The sequence below is a fragment of the Pezoporus wallicus genome, unplaced genomic scaffold, assembly GCF_028554395.1.
Source record: "Pezoporus wallicus isolate ANWC-B61680 ecotype Strahan unplaced genomic scaffold, APGP_CSIRO_Pwel_v1 contig_3952, whole genome shotgun sequence".
Taxonomy (NCBI): domain Eukaryota; kingdom Metazoa; phylum Chordata; class Aves; order Psittaciformes; family Psittacidae; genus Pezoporus; species Pezoporus wallicus.
Genome location: NW_026635034.1, coordinates 12092009 through 12108196, shown reverse-complemented (window position 1 = coordinate 12108196; position 16188 = coordinate 12092009). Strand labels below are relative to the sequence as shown.

Here is a 16188-nt window from a genome sequence, read left to right as displayed (position 1 = left end):
GCACAAGCTAAGTTTTAAATCAGTACTTAAGTCTACAAATTCAATATTCTCAAGTTATAATTCAGGGCCTCCATCTTGCAACTTTCAATATTGAACAATTATTGCTTGCCTTACACTTCTTGCAAAATGTACACTATATCGTCATACAGAAATGTTACATCCTGAAGTGTATTACAGTATTTTCGTTATTTAATTTTGCTGTTAGAAAAGATCTGTATTAAATAACATAATACTGTTTATTTTACTGTTCACTATTTAATTGTAATAAATAACATAATAATAATTAAATAATCAAGAGCCAGCTCTTACCTTTCTCTTTGTCCAAAGGTGGAAGTATACTGTTGTCTCTGCAGACTTTGAAATATATTTCTTGCTCTATTCCCTCTGGAATGGCTCCTTGTGGTATAATAATACTAACTCCAGTCTCTATAGAGCTCAATACACCACCATTGCTGTTAAATACACCTCTTGCCGTGGCTACAACAGTGTGTCCATCTTCTTCCTCCTCATCCTCAAGGGCTGAAGGGCTGAATGCAAGACAGAAAGCCTAGCAGTTTTATCAGTATTTTCTTCCTGAAAGTCAATGGCATACTTGCCTCTAGCATTTTAGAAGAGCACAGCCTAGAGGAGACTAGCACTGATTTTTAGAATTAGAATTATAGTAATAATCTTTCAACTATAATATCAACAGAAATTGGAAGCACAGAAATTACAGAAGCAAATCTGCATTTCTCACAAGTTTCACAGATAAACTGCTATAGATGTGCTAGTGGGAAGAAAAAAGCAGCAGCTTACCTTACAGGAATGGCTTTAGGCACAGCATTAACATTATTTGGTTGATATTTAGGCTTGTCGACCTGTACAGCAAAGGTGTCCAATCCACTATCAAACTCAGGAGGCTGTGATGAGCTGTGTGCTTTCAAAATTGGTTGAGGAGAATTTGGAGATTTTGATGGCAACTCTGGTTTATGCTGAGCTTCATTTGGCAGGAGATTATGGTTGAATTTAGGACTTTCAAACTTGCGCTCAAAGGGTCTTGCAGCACTAGTGTAGGGTTTTGTTGTAAAGCGGTTGTAAGAAGGAGTGACTGTTTTCTGTATCTGTTCAGTTCCATTAATAGGGCCTTTGTCAGGGAAGCTTTTCTGAGGGTAAAACGTGGACTGCACAGTGTCCTCTCTAGAGGATCTGAAAACTGCTGGCTTATTCTGAGGTGGAGGAGGGTCAGACACAGAGTTAACTGCAATGCAAATAAAAATACCGCAACTTGTCAGTGCCCATCAGGGATGTATGCATAGTCACATACACTATTTCATACGAATACATTTTAGTCAATTGTTAATCTATTTTACATAATATATATAGGCTCAGTTTAGCTCTCTTAGATCATTTATCTTCTTATTACATTTTGCATGTTCAGGCAAATTATCTGAAGTTTCATTAAATAGGTAAATTGGATACAATGGTATGACCCTTCAATAAAAAGGTTAGGCTGATTTATACCATGACAAAAAAAAAATAAAATCAAAACCCAAACAAAAACAAAACTGAAAACAAACAAAAAACCAAAAACCAGTACTGCGATGCTATCATGCACTCACACAAATGAGAAAATTCAGCTGAATGGGAAAATTCAGCTGGCCAATCCTCACAATGTGAGAACAAACCCAATTTTTTTCTTCTATTTTCAAATACCTACAATTATTACTCATGCCTAAAGAATTCTGGTCCAGTGTACCATTGAGATGTAGGTTCTCTAAGTACTAGAGATTTTACTTTATCTTTGCTGAGACCTCTACATATGGAAAAGATAGTTACAGAAACTGTTTAACACCTGAAAGTTAGTTTCAGATAGGATCACCAGTGATTTCACGATTATTTCACTCAATCTCACTATAATAAAAGCTATTTTCACTAATAATTATTCCACATTTCAGTTAAAGAACACCACAATTACCAATTCAGACATGCTGAAGCAACCACATAAGCATCTGACAAGTGTTACCACATGAGACAAGTTAGCTTTCCAACTGCTCACCTTCAGAAAGTGCAGGCTTATGATGTGCTGGGAGAGACAGGACAGGGCTATTAATTGACTGAGGTTGCGTATACTGGACTGCAGAAGCAGGAGGAGGAGTTGTAACTTGAGGGATTGGCTCATAGCGTTTTTCACCAACAGACCTTTCTGCTGGCTCACTATCAGTTGTTTTCCCCCTGTTGAAATAAAAAGACAACAACCCACAGCTGACTGTTTAGTTTCATCAGGAGTCTCAGCTCCTGCATCCACTGTAATTTCTTTTCTCTTCTATGATCACCTGATTTCCATCTCTTCCTATAAATATTAAAATAAGATTTTCTTTATATCCTGTCCAAGTATAAAAACATTTACTGATAAGCACAAGAGATTAAGACAACACTGAATCTTTAGAAGAAGATTAGTAACACAAACCATGGCAAACAAAAGGCAGATGACATTTCAGGTGTATTTGATATGATTTCTTAAAAGATCTTAATTTTTCAATTTCATTTGGGGTAATTTAAACAAAAATGTGTTCTCTAATTTAGCAGATCTTCAAAACAAAAATGTAAACCCACTTTTTCTTTTTTTTTTTGGAGGGTTGAGGGGGGGTGGATTTTTATGAAAAGCGTAATTAGCCAATAAGACGATGGAGTCTAGTTCAACTTTCCTAAATACACCTAGTATTTGAACAATGCCATCTTAATTAGAGATGTAATCAGCTTAAGCTTCACTAGCTTTATGTGCATAGCGTAGATAACGATTAAATGTTATTTTCAAAACATTTCTTCTTATACTAGAAATATCTGTCCAGGTTTTTTTAGGTCAGGAAATTATAAATGCTGAAATACCTTTAATTTTGGACACAGATTGCACTTTCAAAATTTGCATGTTTGAAGTTTTAAGTGCACATAATGCCTGTGATGAAAAGTAACAGTGAAGAGGACACCTGAAAACATCCTCACATCAACAACAGTCTTACCACTTGATGCTCCTTTTCAAGTAGTCATAGCTAGTGTAAGAGCCAAGAAATCTAGGTGATGGCAAAGCAAACAGCAATAGAAGAATGAAAGAAAATAGTCATTCTATTTTGAGCATATTATTTCTCCATACTTCTTACGCTAGTCCTAGCAGCTTTCATATGACAAGGTTGTTGAAACAAAGTCACACTACTTTTAACGGTGATGTTTCTGATATCTTTACCGTATACATATATACAATGAACACCTACTGAATTTGAGATTTTTTCAGTGAATTAGGAAATGGTCAAGATCTCAAATGAACAGATATTGAAAAAGAACAAACAAGATTACACTAAGCCATTTGTTACAATCTGTATCAAAGTTATTCAATATATTGAGAAAAGCGAGCAAAATCTAAGTCCCATATTCTAACAATCTCTCATGGTCCAATCTCCTTTCATTTTATCAGTTTTAACATACACAGAATGATTATAGTTTTGTACTGCAGATCATGTACTGCGGATACATTTATAGCAAATGTTTCTGTAGCATTATGAGTTCATCCAATAGCAGAGCCTACAACATAGAAATGTTTCTGTGTTCAGCAATTCCTAGAGGACATCCTAGAAGAACTGTTTATGAATACTAGAAGAGACACAAAACTGCAAGTATACTGATCACTTTCCCCTGATTTTTAACAGTTACCTTGCTTACATGTTGCAAGAAAATACATTTTACATTAGGACTGCTTTTCCTCATTGCTTCACTTTCTGTACACTCTTAAAAATGTAACAGGCAATTTTAGACACCAACAGGCTTACAGTTCAGAGGAGTATGTTACGCAATGAAGAAAAGGGATGATCAACTTTAGAAAGTCTGCTTGATGACCATATGAATGTCATGCTCAATGAGCTAAACAGCGTCCATATGAACAGCTCTACAGTAAGTGTTACAAAAAAAAAAGATCATTTTAAATCTGCTGTTTAAGCTTCTGTTCCCACTGATTTATATAAAGCCATTCACCCAACAACAAAAGATATTATTGTATGCTTACTCACTAGTGCCTTTAATTCCAGGCAGGTAGTAGCTGCCTTCTCAGAAAACTACCAACCTGAATTCACTACTTCCCAGAGGGGAATATTAAAAAGGGGAGCATAGCACTGCAGAAGACCACAGGAAAAAAAAAAACAAATCAACACACTCCACACCTCATCAGAATTGTCTGCCAGCTTTCTGAGAAATATGGAAGGTAGTTCATTTTAATGGAGGGAGCAGAAGAAAGCTGTGACAACACACGAGCACCAAGGTGTGCTTAATATAGAATTACAGAATCATAGATTAGTTAGGGTTGGAAAGGACCTCAAGATCATCTAGTTCCAAACCCCCTGCCATGGGACACCTCCCACTAAACCATGTCACCCAAGGCTCTGTCCAACCTGGCCTTGAGCACTGCCAGGGATGGAGCACTCACAACCTCCCTGGGCAACCCATTCCAATGCCTCACCACCCTAAAAGGAAAGAATTTCTTCCTTATATCCAATCTAAACTGCCCCTGTTTAAGTTTTAACCCATTACCCCTTGTCCTGTCACTACAGTCCCTAATGAAAAGTTCCTCTCCAACATCCCTGTAGGCCCCCTTCAGATACTGGAAGGCTGCTATGAAGTCTCCACGCAGCCTTCTCTTCTGCAGGCTGAACAGCCCCAGCTTTCTCAGCCTGTCTTCATATGGGAGGCGCTCCAGTCCCCTGATCATCCTCTGGCCCTTCTCTGGACTTGTTCCAACAGTTCCATGTTCTTTTTATGTGGAGGACACCAGAACTGCACACAATACTCCAGGTGAGGTCTCATAAGAGCAGAGTAGAGGGGCAGGATCACCTCCTTTGACCTGCTGGTCACGCTCCTTTTGATGTAGCCCAGGATATGGTTGGCTTTCTGGGCTGCGAGCACACACTGCCAGCTCATGTTCATCTTCTCATCGACCAACACTCTCAAATCCTTCCCCGCAGGGCTGCTCTGAATCTCTTCTCTACCCAACCTATAGTTGTGCCTGGGATTGCTCCAACCCAGGTGTAGGACCTTACACTTGGCAAGGTTAAACTTCATAAGGTTGACATCAGCCCACCTTACAGCACATTCTTCTGTTGTAAACTCCTAACTAAGGGTCAGCCACAATCTCAACCACATAGTCCAGAATCTGTATGCAGTGAAAGTAGCCCACAACAAAATGATTGCTTACAACTTCTAAGTGTGTAAGTGAAGTTCCTACAATTATTGATGTGCTGTCTTCTAAGCTGTTTTCCACTTCATTTTCTTTTTCATTTAAAAAAAAACATTACTTTACTTTGAAATGAAGCTGAAAGGAACCAGTGAGCAGCAGGTTATAAGCTTCAGTGCACAACACCACTTATCAAACTGCACTGCTGACCTTCAGTTCCCATTCAAAAACTCTAGCTCTATGACAGGCATTTAAAGAGTTCAGCTAAAGCAGTTTAAAAGGTTAATATAGGATGCTGTTCCTTCCTGCCCCCTCAGATAGGGCCATAACTGATCATGTGAGTACTCTTAACCCTACTCAACACAAAACTTAGATAAGCTACCTCATTTTGCAGTATGTCAAGCTACTGCATTTATCTACATTGAACCAAGCACGGACAAATCCACTACCTTCAACCACAGGGGTAGTAGTCTCATAAATTGCTCCAACTACATCCACTGAAACATCCATTTACAAGTACTACTATTTTCTCACATCAAGACAAACTATCCCTTATTCCACAGTTACTGGCAACTCTAGCATGCATGTATGGCATTGCCCATACAAAGCAGCTTTACTAATACATGATTTCCTAAATGATGCTAATAAAACCTTAACAAATTAAGAGTAAAAAAATTTGTACATATGTAATGGGAAAAATACATACTTTCACACTACTTAGTGACAAAGAACTTTGCATAATTTAATGTTTAACATTAATTTGTAAAACTGAAAAAGCTGTGGCTATTTGCTCATGAATAAATAAAATTGGTCCTCTGTACCCTGAATACATTACACAGATTATGCAGGAACTAGCAACTGCATCATCAACAGTTCCTCTATCACCCAAATTCAGTCTTATTTATTTTTAGAAAAGTTTATTCCCAGAACAGCCATTACCATATAAATTGACTGGAAAAATAAATGAATAACAAACAAGTAACAGGGTATAAACTGGAAGCTGGCAAAAGGAGAGTACTAAATATGAATGCTTTCTCAATACAGCAATTGTTCTGTGTTTCCACACATGGACACTGGAGTAGGCTTCTAGAGACAGTACTGTCCAATTGAGTAGTGTTCTTGTTTATCTCTTTCCACTTTCTTCCATTAATGTTTTGTTCTTTATCTATTCCTACTGGGTAAATTTTCTTTCCCACATCTGTCCCTTCCTGCTACGGGTTACATTCTTTCATAAAGAAAAAACAACACATTTTTGTCCCCTGACATTTGAAACTATTAGCCTTAAAACCAGTGGCACTAAGACGTCACCTTCCCATAAATACAAGCCCTGAAGTTACACAGTAAGTCATAAAGAAAATGGAAGAACTAAGCAGCCAAAGAATGGAAGTGTCATGGCAGACAGAAGCAGCAGGTAAAACTATAGAACAACATCCCTCAACTATTAGCTTTCTGCAGCAAAAATCAGTAGTTGGGTACGTCTCTCACATTTTTCCCCTGTGTCACAACACTACAGAGGATAACAGGAGTACAACAAAAGCTTACAACACTACATCTGAAGAATTTTACAATCTTCACAATTACTTGATAAAAGCTTACAACATAGCTCCCAAAGCATTACTAGCGTTTACAATAACACCACAATTCATGCCTACAGAACAAAACAGACAATCTATGGGTAAGATTGTTTTTTGTATGTGGAAACATAATTCTGAAAGCTACTGTGATGCACTGAGGCCTGGTAAGACCTTTTTTAGGTGTCTTCCTATAATGCACAGAGAGTAGGAAATACATGCTCCCATCTTTCCATCAGAAGACACCGGGCAAGTGAAGAGGAAAGATGAAAAACATCCTTGAATGAGAATCAGAACTGGTTATACAGTACTATACACATTCCTTCCCTGACATCTAAAAAAAAAGTAAAATAAGAAATAATTAACATATGTAGATTTTTTGATCAGAAGAGTTAATCACTTAAAACTGATCAAGCTTTTGGAAAAATTGCAATAGTCTCAGTCCACAAAGACAGACACTGGAGATGACAGATGATATAATACAAATAAAAAACAAGATTTCAGAGACCTAGGTCAAATCCTTTAAGACTGGAACACAGCTTATCGAGTACATGAAAGACATGTACATACATATAACTCTGTGAAAATTTAGCGAGCTAGTTTGTTGTTTTCCTCTAAAGTTGTCATTTACATTAAGGTTGTGTCATGGTTTACTGCCAGCTGGCAACTCAGAGCCATGCAGCTGCTTGCTCACTCCATCCTTTCCTCCCCCACCCCCCGCTGCAGCTCCCAGAGGGATGGGGTGAAGAATCAAGAGAATGTAAATCGCATGGGTTGAGATAAGAACAGTTCAGTAACTAAGGTAACAGTACAATACTACCACTAATAATAAGGGAAATAACAAGGGGAGAGAATATAAAACTAAAATGGGAAACGGAAAAGAAAATAGCAAACACAAGTGATGCACAATACAATCACTCACCACCCACTAACCGATATCCAACCCAACCTGGGCAGGGATCTGGGCCTTCCAGCTACCTCCACCCAGGTTATACACTAGGCATGACATGCTGTGGTATGGAATACCCCTCTGGCTAGTTTGGGTCAGGTGTCCTGTCTCTGCTTCCTCCTGGCTTTCCTTACCCCTCTTCACTGGCAGAGCGTAAGACTGAAAAGTTCTTGATTGAGGTAAGCATTACTTAACAACAACCAAAAACATCGGTGTGTTACCAGCGTTGCTCTCAGACTAGTCAAAAACAGAGCATTGCACCAGCTACTAAGAAGGAGAAAAACAACTTACAAGTGAACCCAGGACAGGTTGCCAGATTTTCAGCTGGGTAGTCCAGATTTCAAGCAGGAATACAACTAAAGCCTTCAAAAAATGCCCCATTTTCAGCCCGCATGCAGCAAGCCACAACAGATTTTCACAGTAACAGTTACAAACACATTGTTATAGTTTGAAGCAAAACAAATTAGGTAACTGGAGAGTATTCACAAAGTTTGTATAACTATCTTTCAAGATGGCCAGTTCTTTACCTGAGCTAAATCTGTGTATGAACTCTTACACAATTTCTGTATCAAAATGTTCCAAATAAAGGAAGCAGAACAACACAGGAAACAGATGTTTCCATCAACAGATTAAATTCTTGCCTCAGCAATACTCCCTGAAGGCTTAGTTTCCTAATGTCAAATACTGCTAATATGTACAGACCTGTCTGCAGAGTAAGCGCATGCAGAATAGGAATAAACCAAAACCTTGGCTTTGAAGATATTTAAGCACTCACTATTATTAGCTAGACTGAATATTTTGTGATATTCTGTTTATCACTATAAACAGAACATAATAATTGATCTGGATGAGGCGATCAAGTGCATCCTCGCTAAGTTTGCACATGACACCAAGTTAAGCAGAAGTGCTGATCTGCAGAGAAAATCTAGAAAGGTTTGATCAATGGGCTATAGCAAACTGTGCTTCTCAAAAAGGCAAAGAGCTGGGTCCTGCACCTGGGCCACAACAACCCTACACAATGCTACAAGCCTGGGGAAGAGCGGCTAGAAAGCTGGTTGGTGGAAAAGGACTTGTGGGTGTTGCTTGACAAGACAGCTGAGTAGAAGCCAGCTCTTGCCCAGTTGACCAAGGCTGCCAACAGCATCCTGGTTGTATAAGAAACAGTGGGCCCAGCAAGACCAGGAAAATGATCATCCTCCTGTACTATGCACTGGTGAGGCTGCAGTTCAAATCCTGTACTCAGTTTTGGGCCACTCACTACAAGGTGCTGGAGTGTATTCAGAGAAGGCCAAAGCTGGTGAACTGTCTGAAGCACAAGTCCCATGAGGAGTGCCTGACAGAACTGGGGTTGCTTAGTCTGGAGAAAAGGAGGCTCAGGGGAGATGTTATTGCTCTCTACAACTACCTTAAAAGAGCTTGCAGTGATGTGGGTGTCAGCCTCTTGTCCCAGGAAACAAGCGGTAAGACAACAGTAAAAGGCCTCAAGTTGCACCAGGGGAGGTTTAGATCAGGCATTAGAAAATACTCCACTGAAAGGGTTATCAAGCACTTCCCTAGCACAGGCTTGCCTAGGGAAGGGTTGGAGACACAATCCCTGGAGGTATTTGAAAGACGTACTTAGGACATGGTTTAGTGGTGGACTTGGCAGTGCTGAGTTAATAGTCAGACTCAATGTTAAAGCTCTTTTCCAACCTAAACAATTCTAGAATTTTAGGTTAGTAAGTGGTAAGAAAAAAAGTAACATGTTGAAGGTCCTGAAACATATAAAAATTATTCATTTACCAAAATGAAGAGTTATGCAGTTACATGTTTTCAATCTAAAGCTACATCTATACAGAGAAACAGATTTAGTGAATAAGAAATCAGATACCTGAACCCCTGGAATTCCACTGACAGAGGCAGAACTTGTGGTTTAGTCCTATATGCCTCGCTCCTTTTTCAAAAGGAAAAAAAAAAAATCTCTCAAACTTACTTAGAATAACTGGTGAAATTCAGCTGATTTTGTGAATGTATTGGTTTAGCGGGCTCAGAATGATGGCTGGCAGGAACCTGCGCAGATGGCTTATTTTCAAAACTCCTGCGATCAAAGTACGAGAGCTGCTTTCGGTAATATTCTTCATCTTCTTCAGGATCATAATGATTTGAACGCACAATATCTTCAGGTGGCTTCACTTGAGGTCTCTGTGGTTCTGGAGCCCTAACCAAGAATAATACACAGTTGCCTTACACAGTCAACGAGCATAAATACCTGAATTGGAATTCTACTTTTATAACCTAGTTAGTAATAAGGCAACCAACATTTAATTCTTACAATTACATAGCTTGACTTTTTAACCTATACCGCATGGAAATTAAGATAGTTGTGAGACAGCATGAAGAAAAAAAATCCTTATTTCCCTTTTACCTTACCTACTCCATTTACTTTTACTTTCTAATTATCTCAAAATTTAAAAAAATAAATTTTTTTTTTGAGATAGACCCTCCTCAAAAATGCTGGAAAGACACACTACATCCTTCCCCTACTTCCCAGAAATCATATGCATGAGAACTGACTTTATGCCCTGCCTTACTATACACAGAAGTCATAATGACACATTCCAACTCCCCACTCGAGTTCCCAATTTGAATCCCTGAAGTCTGATCTCATGTCAAGAACTAAATTTAATTAATCAATTGGGCATCTACCTGTAAGTTGTTTTGTCGTGTTCATAATGGCTTTGAGAAGTTGATTTTGGACCACTTGCAGTTGTGAGTGTAGGCTTAGGTGCTAGCTCAGGAGGCTGTAAAGAAAAGCACAGCATATTCTCTCAGATTCTAACATTTAGAAAGATATAGCACTTTAAGAATAAGAAAACTAAGACTGCCTCTTCTCACCCAAAATGAAAAACAGAATGAAATACTAGTGAAAGATGAACTGGAGTTGTTTACAGCATGGCAAGATCCCCTTCACTGTTCTCACAATGTTTTCAATTTCTGCTTTTAAAACTTACTGCAGTTAGGTTGCCAAGAGGCTATTCCATAAGCAGTAAAGCTTTCTTTCCAAGACAGTATTTTACTTCTTGCAATCTAGTCTCATTAACAAGAAGCAGGCAATTTAGGAAAAAAAAGCCAACCAACCAACCAATAAAAAACGCTCACAAATATCAAATGATTTACCTTGACAGCTGATGTATCACTTGGGTCCTTCATTTTTTCCAAAGATGGTGATCTTCTTCTTTCAAATATCTTAACCCGACTTCGCACAGACTGTGGTTTCATGGCTGGGTCATCCTCTTCCTCTGCTAGAGATGGTGGTGTAGGCAGTGGTTTACTGTTAGAAGGCAAAACTTCTGGTTTTGTTTGTGATGAAGGGGGAGGAGGAAGAGAAACACCTGAAGTGCTATGAGAAGGCTCATACTGTCCAGCTTTAGCACTATAGGCTTGAGGAGGACCTTGTTCATAGGCCCTTACATGGGGATCGAAGTACTGCTTCGGTTCGGGAGATCGAGAAATGGCTGACTGGTATGGCTGAGCTTCTTGTTTGTATCTACCATGTGTGTCATATCCAACAGTATGTTGGTCTTCATATCTCATTTGTGGTAAGCTAAAGTTTTTGGGTGCATGCTCATAGCGAGGTCTGCCATCATAGCTCATTGTAGGGGGTTCCTCAAAACGAGGTTGTGCTGGATAATAGCTGCGTTCTGTGCTCTCATCTATATTTTGTCTGGAATCAAGATCCCTAGGAGGCTGGTTTTCGTAAGCTGTTCTTGTTTGGTTGTAGGGTGGTTTTTCATCGTAATATGCCCAGTGCTCCTCATAGGGAGGCACACGCTCATCATAATGTAGGCGAGGGTCATAACCACGAGGAAATTGATCTACATAGTTTGCAGAATCATATCTGTATGTTGACTGTTCATAGTCCCTGCTTGGTTGTTTTTCTGCATACTGAGCCTGGGATTCATAGATCAGATTTGGGTCTCTTTCCTGTCTCTGTACTGGGTGATTAATTGCTGGCTGTTTCAAGACATAGCTTTGTCTGGATGCTTCTTCATTAACATATGGATCCTTTCGGTATATCTGTTGAAGAGAGGCACAGTTCTCAGTTAAAATGCAGAGTAACTGCATCTGCATTTGAAATGTAGTATTTTAAGCAAATCTAAGTTCTAAATATTGGCTCCGATTTTGTTTAAAAGCAGAATAATTTGATGCAGGGTTTTCTTTGCAATTACAGGTGATTCAAGAGATGCCTTCCAGCCCTATTTTTAAGCAAAACCAATTAAGTAGATTAAAAGGGAAAGACAAAGTTAACAGTCTCTCACCTTTGGGGTTTGGTGCTGGGGGTGAGGGAGGGCAGGGGCGACAGAGACCACACACACTTTTTTGCAGGGCATAAGAAGAGCAGAAGCAAATTGACTTACATATTTAAGTTAGTTCTAGCACTGCTAAGGAAGAATACAGTCACTCAACAAACTGGATTCACCTTCATGGTCAAGGATTTGGCACGATTTAAAGTATACAAGACCTAGTGTCTTTTTTAGGGATCTAACAGATTTTTCCCAAGGCCTCATTAATAAGCAGAGGAACACTGACAAGCTAAAAAGTCACACGAAGTAAAATCAAAATATAGAATGCAGCCTTTTTTAACAACGTATTATCTTTTTGAGAAGTGAAAGGTATATAGTTTGAAGCCATGCACACAAAACATTAGATGATGCTTAGCAATTCAGATGCACTGTTTTTTTGTAACCTGCATGATCTCTTATAGCAAAAAAATTAGATGGAATTCTCCAAATAAGGGCAAAACAAAAAAGATCATGTGCTAGCTTGATGTATAGCAGGAAATCAGCGCAACAATGTGGCACAGGTACCTTTGCTGGATCTATATGCGGCGATAAGGATGATGACTCTTGTTCTCTTAGGACTATATGAGCTCCCTCAGTACTTGATGTTCTTAAGGGGCCCGCCTGTGGTTGGTAAGAGTTGTAAGGAGCAGCAGTAGGCTCCTCCAGTCTGACATTACTTAGGTTTACATTAGCATTTACTGCGGAGGCTGATGAGGTTGCAGGGTTTGATTCAGGCGACGGGGAAAGGTAAGGGACTGCAGGTGAGGCTTCTGCTTTCTGTGAAGTGTTTAAAATATTTTAAATATACCACTATTGAATCACTGTATGACTTTTTGATTTATATTAATATGATTTAAATGATGCTTTGACCAATGCAGCTAGATGTAGAATGAAATGTACTGAATGCATCATGCACTAGCACTTCCAGAAATTATGCTGAACATTAAAGCAAAACATTTAAAGTAGAATGGTACTTCAATCCCCCTGCTGTCAGAATGAGCCACTGAAACAGATAGGGCAAGCTGATTCTCTAACTCACTGATGTTGTCGTTGACAGATTCTTGTATGCACTCACAATACTGGTAAGCAGACCATAAACACAGATTTCTTGTTCAAGACAACTCAGAACCTGAAGTTAATGCACAGTGTCAGTGTACAGAATTACTTTCTTACCGGCTGAGTAGTTGTTTTAAATCCTGAAGAATCAACTCTGAGATTTGGCTGTGGCTGAGCTTGAGATGCATAAGTAGGGTAAGTTTGAGTATCATGATGCATTCCAGAAGAATCCTCTCTAACAGGTTCAGAAGAACGTGTAATAGCAGATTCAGGAGGTGTCCCAACCTCGTCATTCAGAGTTTCATCCAGTTCTTGATCAGTATAAGCACCTCCTTCTGTATCTGTGTCTTCATAATCAGATGTGTGTCTACTGTCTGTGCTATACATAGAATATTCACTACCAGGAGCTGAGAGGTAAGAAAGGCGGTCATCGTGTAAATCAAGGTCCTCACTTGTAGCACCATCTGCCTGTGTCAAACAAAATTAGAGTACATGCTTTTTGAAATACCTTTTCAAGAGTGCCCTTTTTCTTGCATTGTAAAGCTAGGATTTTTTTGAGTGTGTGTGAATAATTAAACCTGAACAAATGGAAGGCATCTATTCTGTTCTGAACCACAACAGAAGGTCTGGTAGTTAAATAAGTTAGTTATATTCCAAATCCAGCAGCATAGCAAGAATATGAGATTTCAACAACTCAGAGTATCACAAAGGAGGAGAAATCAGGTTTTTAATCACTGAAGATGTTACCCTTACACTTAAAAGCCTTTTCTGCAGTCTGGCTCTTTTAATCATTTCACTAAAGGGTCAGATGACTGTCAGTGTAAGAAACACGACAGTGTATAGTGTTCATATAAATCAGTGTTTCAAAAGATACAAAGCTATACTTCAAAGTGATATTATGATACTGGAATCATTAACTTCAGGTTAAAATATATATATGAGGGAAAAAAGACCTAATAAAGATATATCTAATTAAGAATTATGTAGCAATAGCTGATCAAACATTTGGTCACTTACAGTTGGCACTTTGCTTGATATTAGTCCAAGAGGATGGATCTAATGTGCATAGATCCATGCAGCTTGAGAAGGCAAGTGGAGTTTTAGTGGTGAACACAGAATACCAACTTCTGATTTTTTTAACTGTGTTCTCACAACTAAGAGAACACTGGTCCCAAAAAGGTCACAAAGAACATGAATATGCCACCTGCTTTTTTATTAGTAAAAAAGTCATCATCAGGCAATCCCAGCCAATAGCAAAACACCAAGAAGTTTTAATGAAAAAGCACCCAATCCTGACAAAATCTTCAAAGCAAGAGCATACCCTCCAGTAGTTAACTACTGGAGCATAACCTCCAGAGGTCAAAAGCTCTCACTGACTACACTCTCCCTCACAAGGACAACTGTACAGCCCTCATGAACAGAACAACTGACCTCATGTAGTGACAAATCAGTGATGAGCAGTTCACACAGCCATGAGGCATTACTGCTTTAGATCTTCAAAGGATGGTTAAAATGAGTAATTAAAAAGAAAAGCAAACATAATTCCACAAGTATCTGCCCACATCTGTAATACCAGATACAACGAAAGAACAAATAACTTCTCATAAATAGTTTTGTCATTTCTCCAAAAACATTATTTCTTACCTTTCCTTCTGAAACCCACACTAGTTGGTTCTGTTGTTGCTGAATTGCTTCTTTCAGAGCTCCATACCATCCTTCATTCATTGAATTCAAGTTAATGGTAGCTAGAAGTACAGGAGGTTAGTTTGACTTATGATTTCTGCAACTACAAGAAGGATTTGTACCTCCAGTAATAAAAGCAATATAAACTGGTAAGTTAAAGCTATGAGATTTAAATAGTACTACAAACATTAGCATTCAAAGCAAAGTTAAAAGCCTGATATAGTTTGGGACATTTTTTTCCAAATGGGAAATACTGAGTTAACAGTAATTTGGAATAAAGCAACACTTGAGTTTAGCCATCGTCTTCCTATTTATGGACGTTTGATTTTGGCTGACGAACCGGCAAAGCCACCAGATCTATTATTAGAAACATTATTTTGACATTTCATATTACATTTATGCAGTTACGTGCAAACAATGCACACATCAATGAGCTGTCGGTTACTGAACACCTCCCCCTCTCTCTCAGATATACTAAAATTAGTATATGTAATTACTTACTTGTGAAGAGATGGTGATTATTTTTGCGTAGCTTGTGAGCTCTTTCATACAGCTTTCTGGCACTTTTCCGTGATTCTGGGCACAACCTCATTCTCATAGTCTTTACACCTTGCTTAGAATCAGGATTTAGGAACACTACAATAGGATACCACTGGGCATAATTCAGACGGTCCACTGCATTAGGAGTGACATCTAATAAAGCATGTTTGTCCTGTTGTGGTAAAAAGGACAGAAGCACAGAAGTGAATCACTTAAGATTTTATTTTTTTTTCCCCTTTAACATCCTCCAGAAATCTACTTGCTGTTACTTTTACAGAGTTCATTGTCTCAAAGTACTGATTCAAATTCTTTTCCTATTTGAATACTGGAAACCAAATGAATTCAAGTATCAGGCTACACAGACATATACATTTTGAACATGAGAAAATTATTTTTAAACACACTCATTACTTAGTCTTCTAAATTTGAAACACCCAACACCTTACTTGATGATACCTGTTTTACCCTTTTTTTGTGTTAAAAGTACAGTGACAGTAAAAGACTTACCCTATCAATTATCTGTTTTATAGTGTGAAGACGAATAATGCCAGAACTACGTTGGTCAGTACCAGCATCTCTTGGTTCACTTTCTGGTAAAAAGGACACAGTAAAAAATCTGTTGCAAGTTTACAAAATATTCTACATTGACTCATTAGGATAAAACCACTCCATAGCTCAAACTGTTAATTCTGATTGAAGACATTCCCCCTCCCTCAAAATAATACATTAAAATCAGCCCACCGACTTGACCACGAAAAATCACTGTATCTTTACAAACGCACTTAGAAACAGGGTAAAGCACCAAATTAAAATTAAATTTGAGAAGGCTATAAATAGAACTAATATTACTTTTACCCTCAGAGAATTCTAAGTAAC

At 38.5% G+C, this 16188-nt stretch overlaps 1 protein-coding gene across 3 annotated transcripts in view; it reads right to left on the bottom strand.

Moving 5' to 3' along the window:
* The window catches only part of TJP1 (tight junction protein 1), a 195340-nt gene that overhangs the window by 5965 nt on the left and 173187 nt on the right, over positions 1 to 16188 (bottom strand). For 2 of the 3 annotated variants that reach the window (XM_057398925.1, XM_057398935.1), the window contains 11 exons: positions 15820 to 15902; positions 15274 to 15484; positions 14734 to 14834; positions 13207 to 13557; positions 12559 to 12810; positions 10868 to 11767; positions 10397 to 10491; positions 9684 to 9908; positions 2036 to 2211; positions 796 to 1237; positions 310 to 527 (listed from right to left, as the gene is read on the bottom strand). In XM_057398925.1, the coding sequence (XP_057254908.1) occupies positions 310 to 527; positions 796 to 1237; positions 2036 to 2211; positions 9684 to 9908; positions 10397 to 10491; positions 10868 to 11767; positions 12559 to 12810; positions 13207 to 13557; positions 14734 to 14834; positions 15274 to 15484; positions 15820 to 15902 (3054 nt within the window). Of the gene's footprint in view, positions 1 to 309; positions 528 to 795; positions 1238 to 2035; positions 2212 to 2996; positions 3048 to 9683; positions 9909 to 10396; positions 10492 to 10867; positions 11768 to 12558; positions 12811 to 13206; positions 13558 to 14733; positions 14835 to 15273; positions 15485 to 15819; positions 15903 to 16188 lie in introns of all 3 variants that reach the window. The other variant, XM_057398917.1, reaches the window with a different exon arrangement.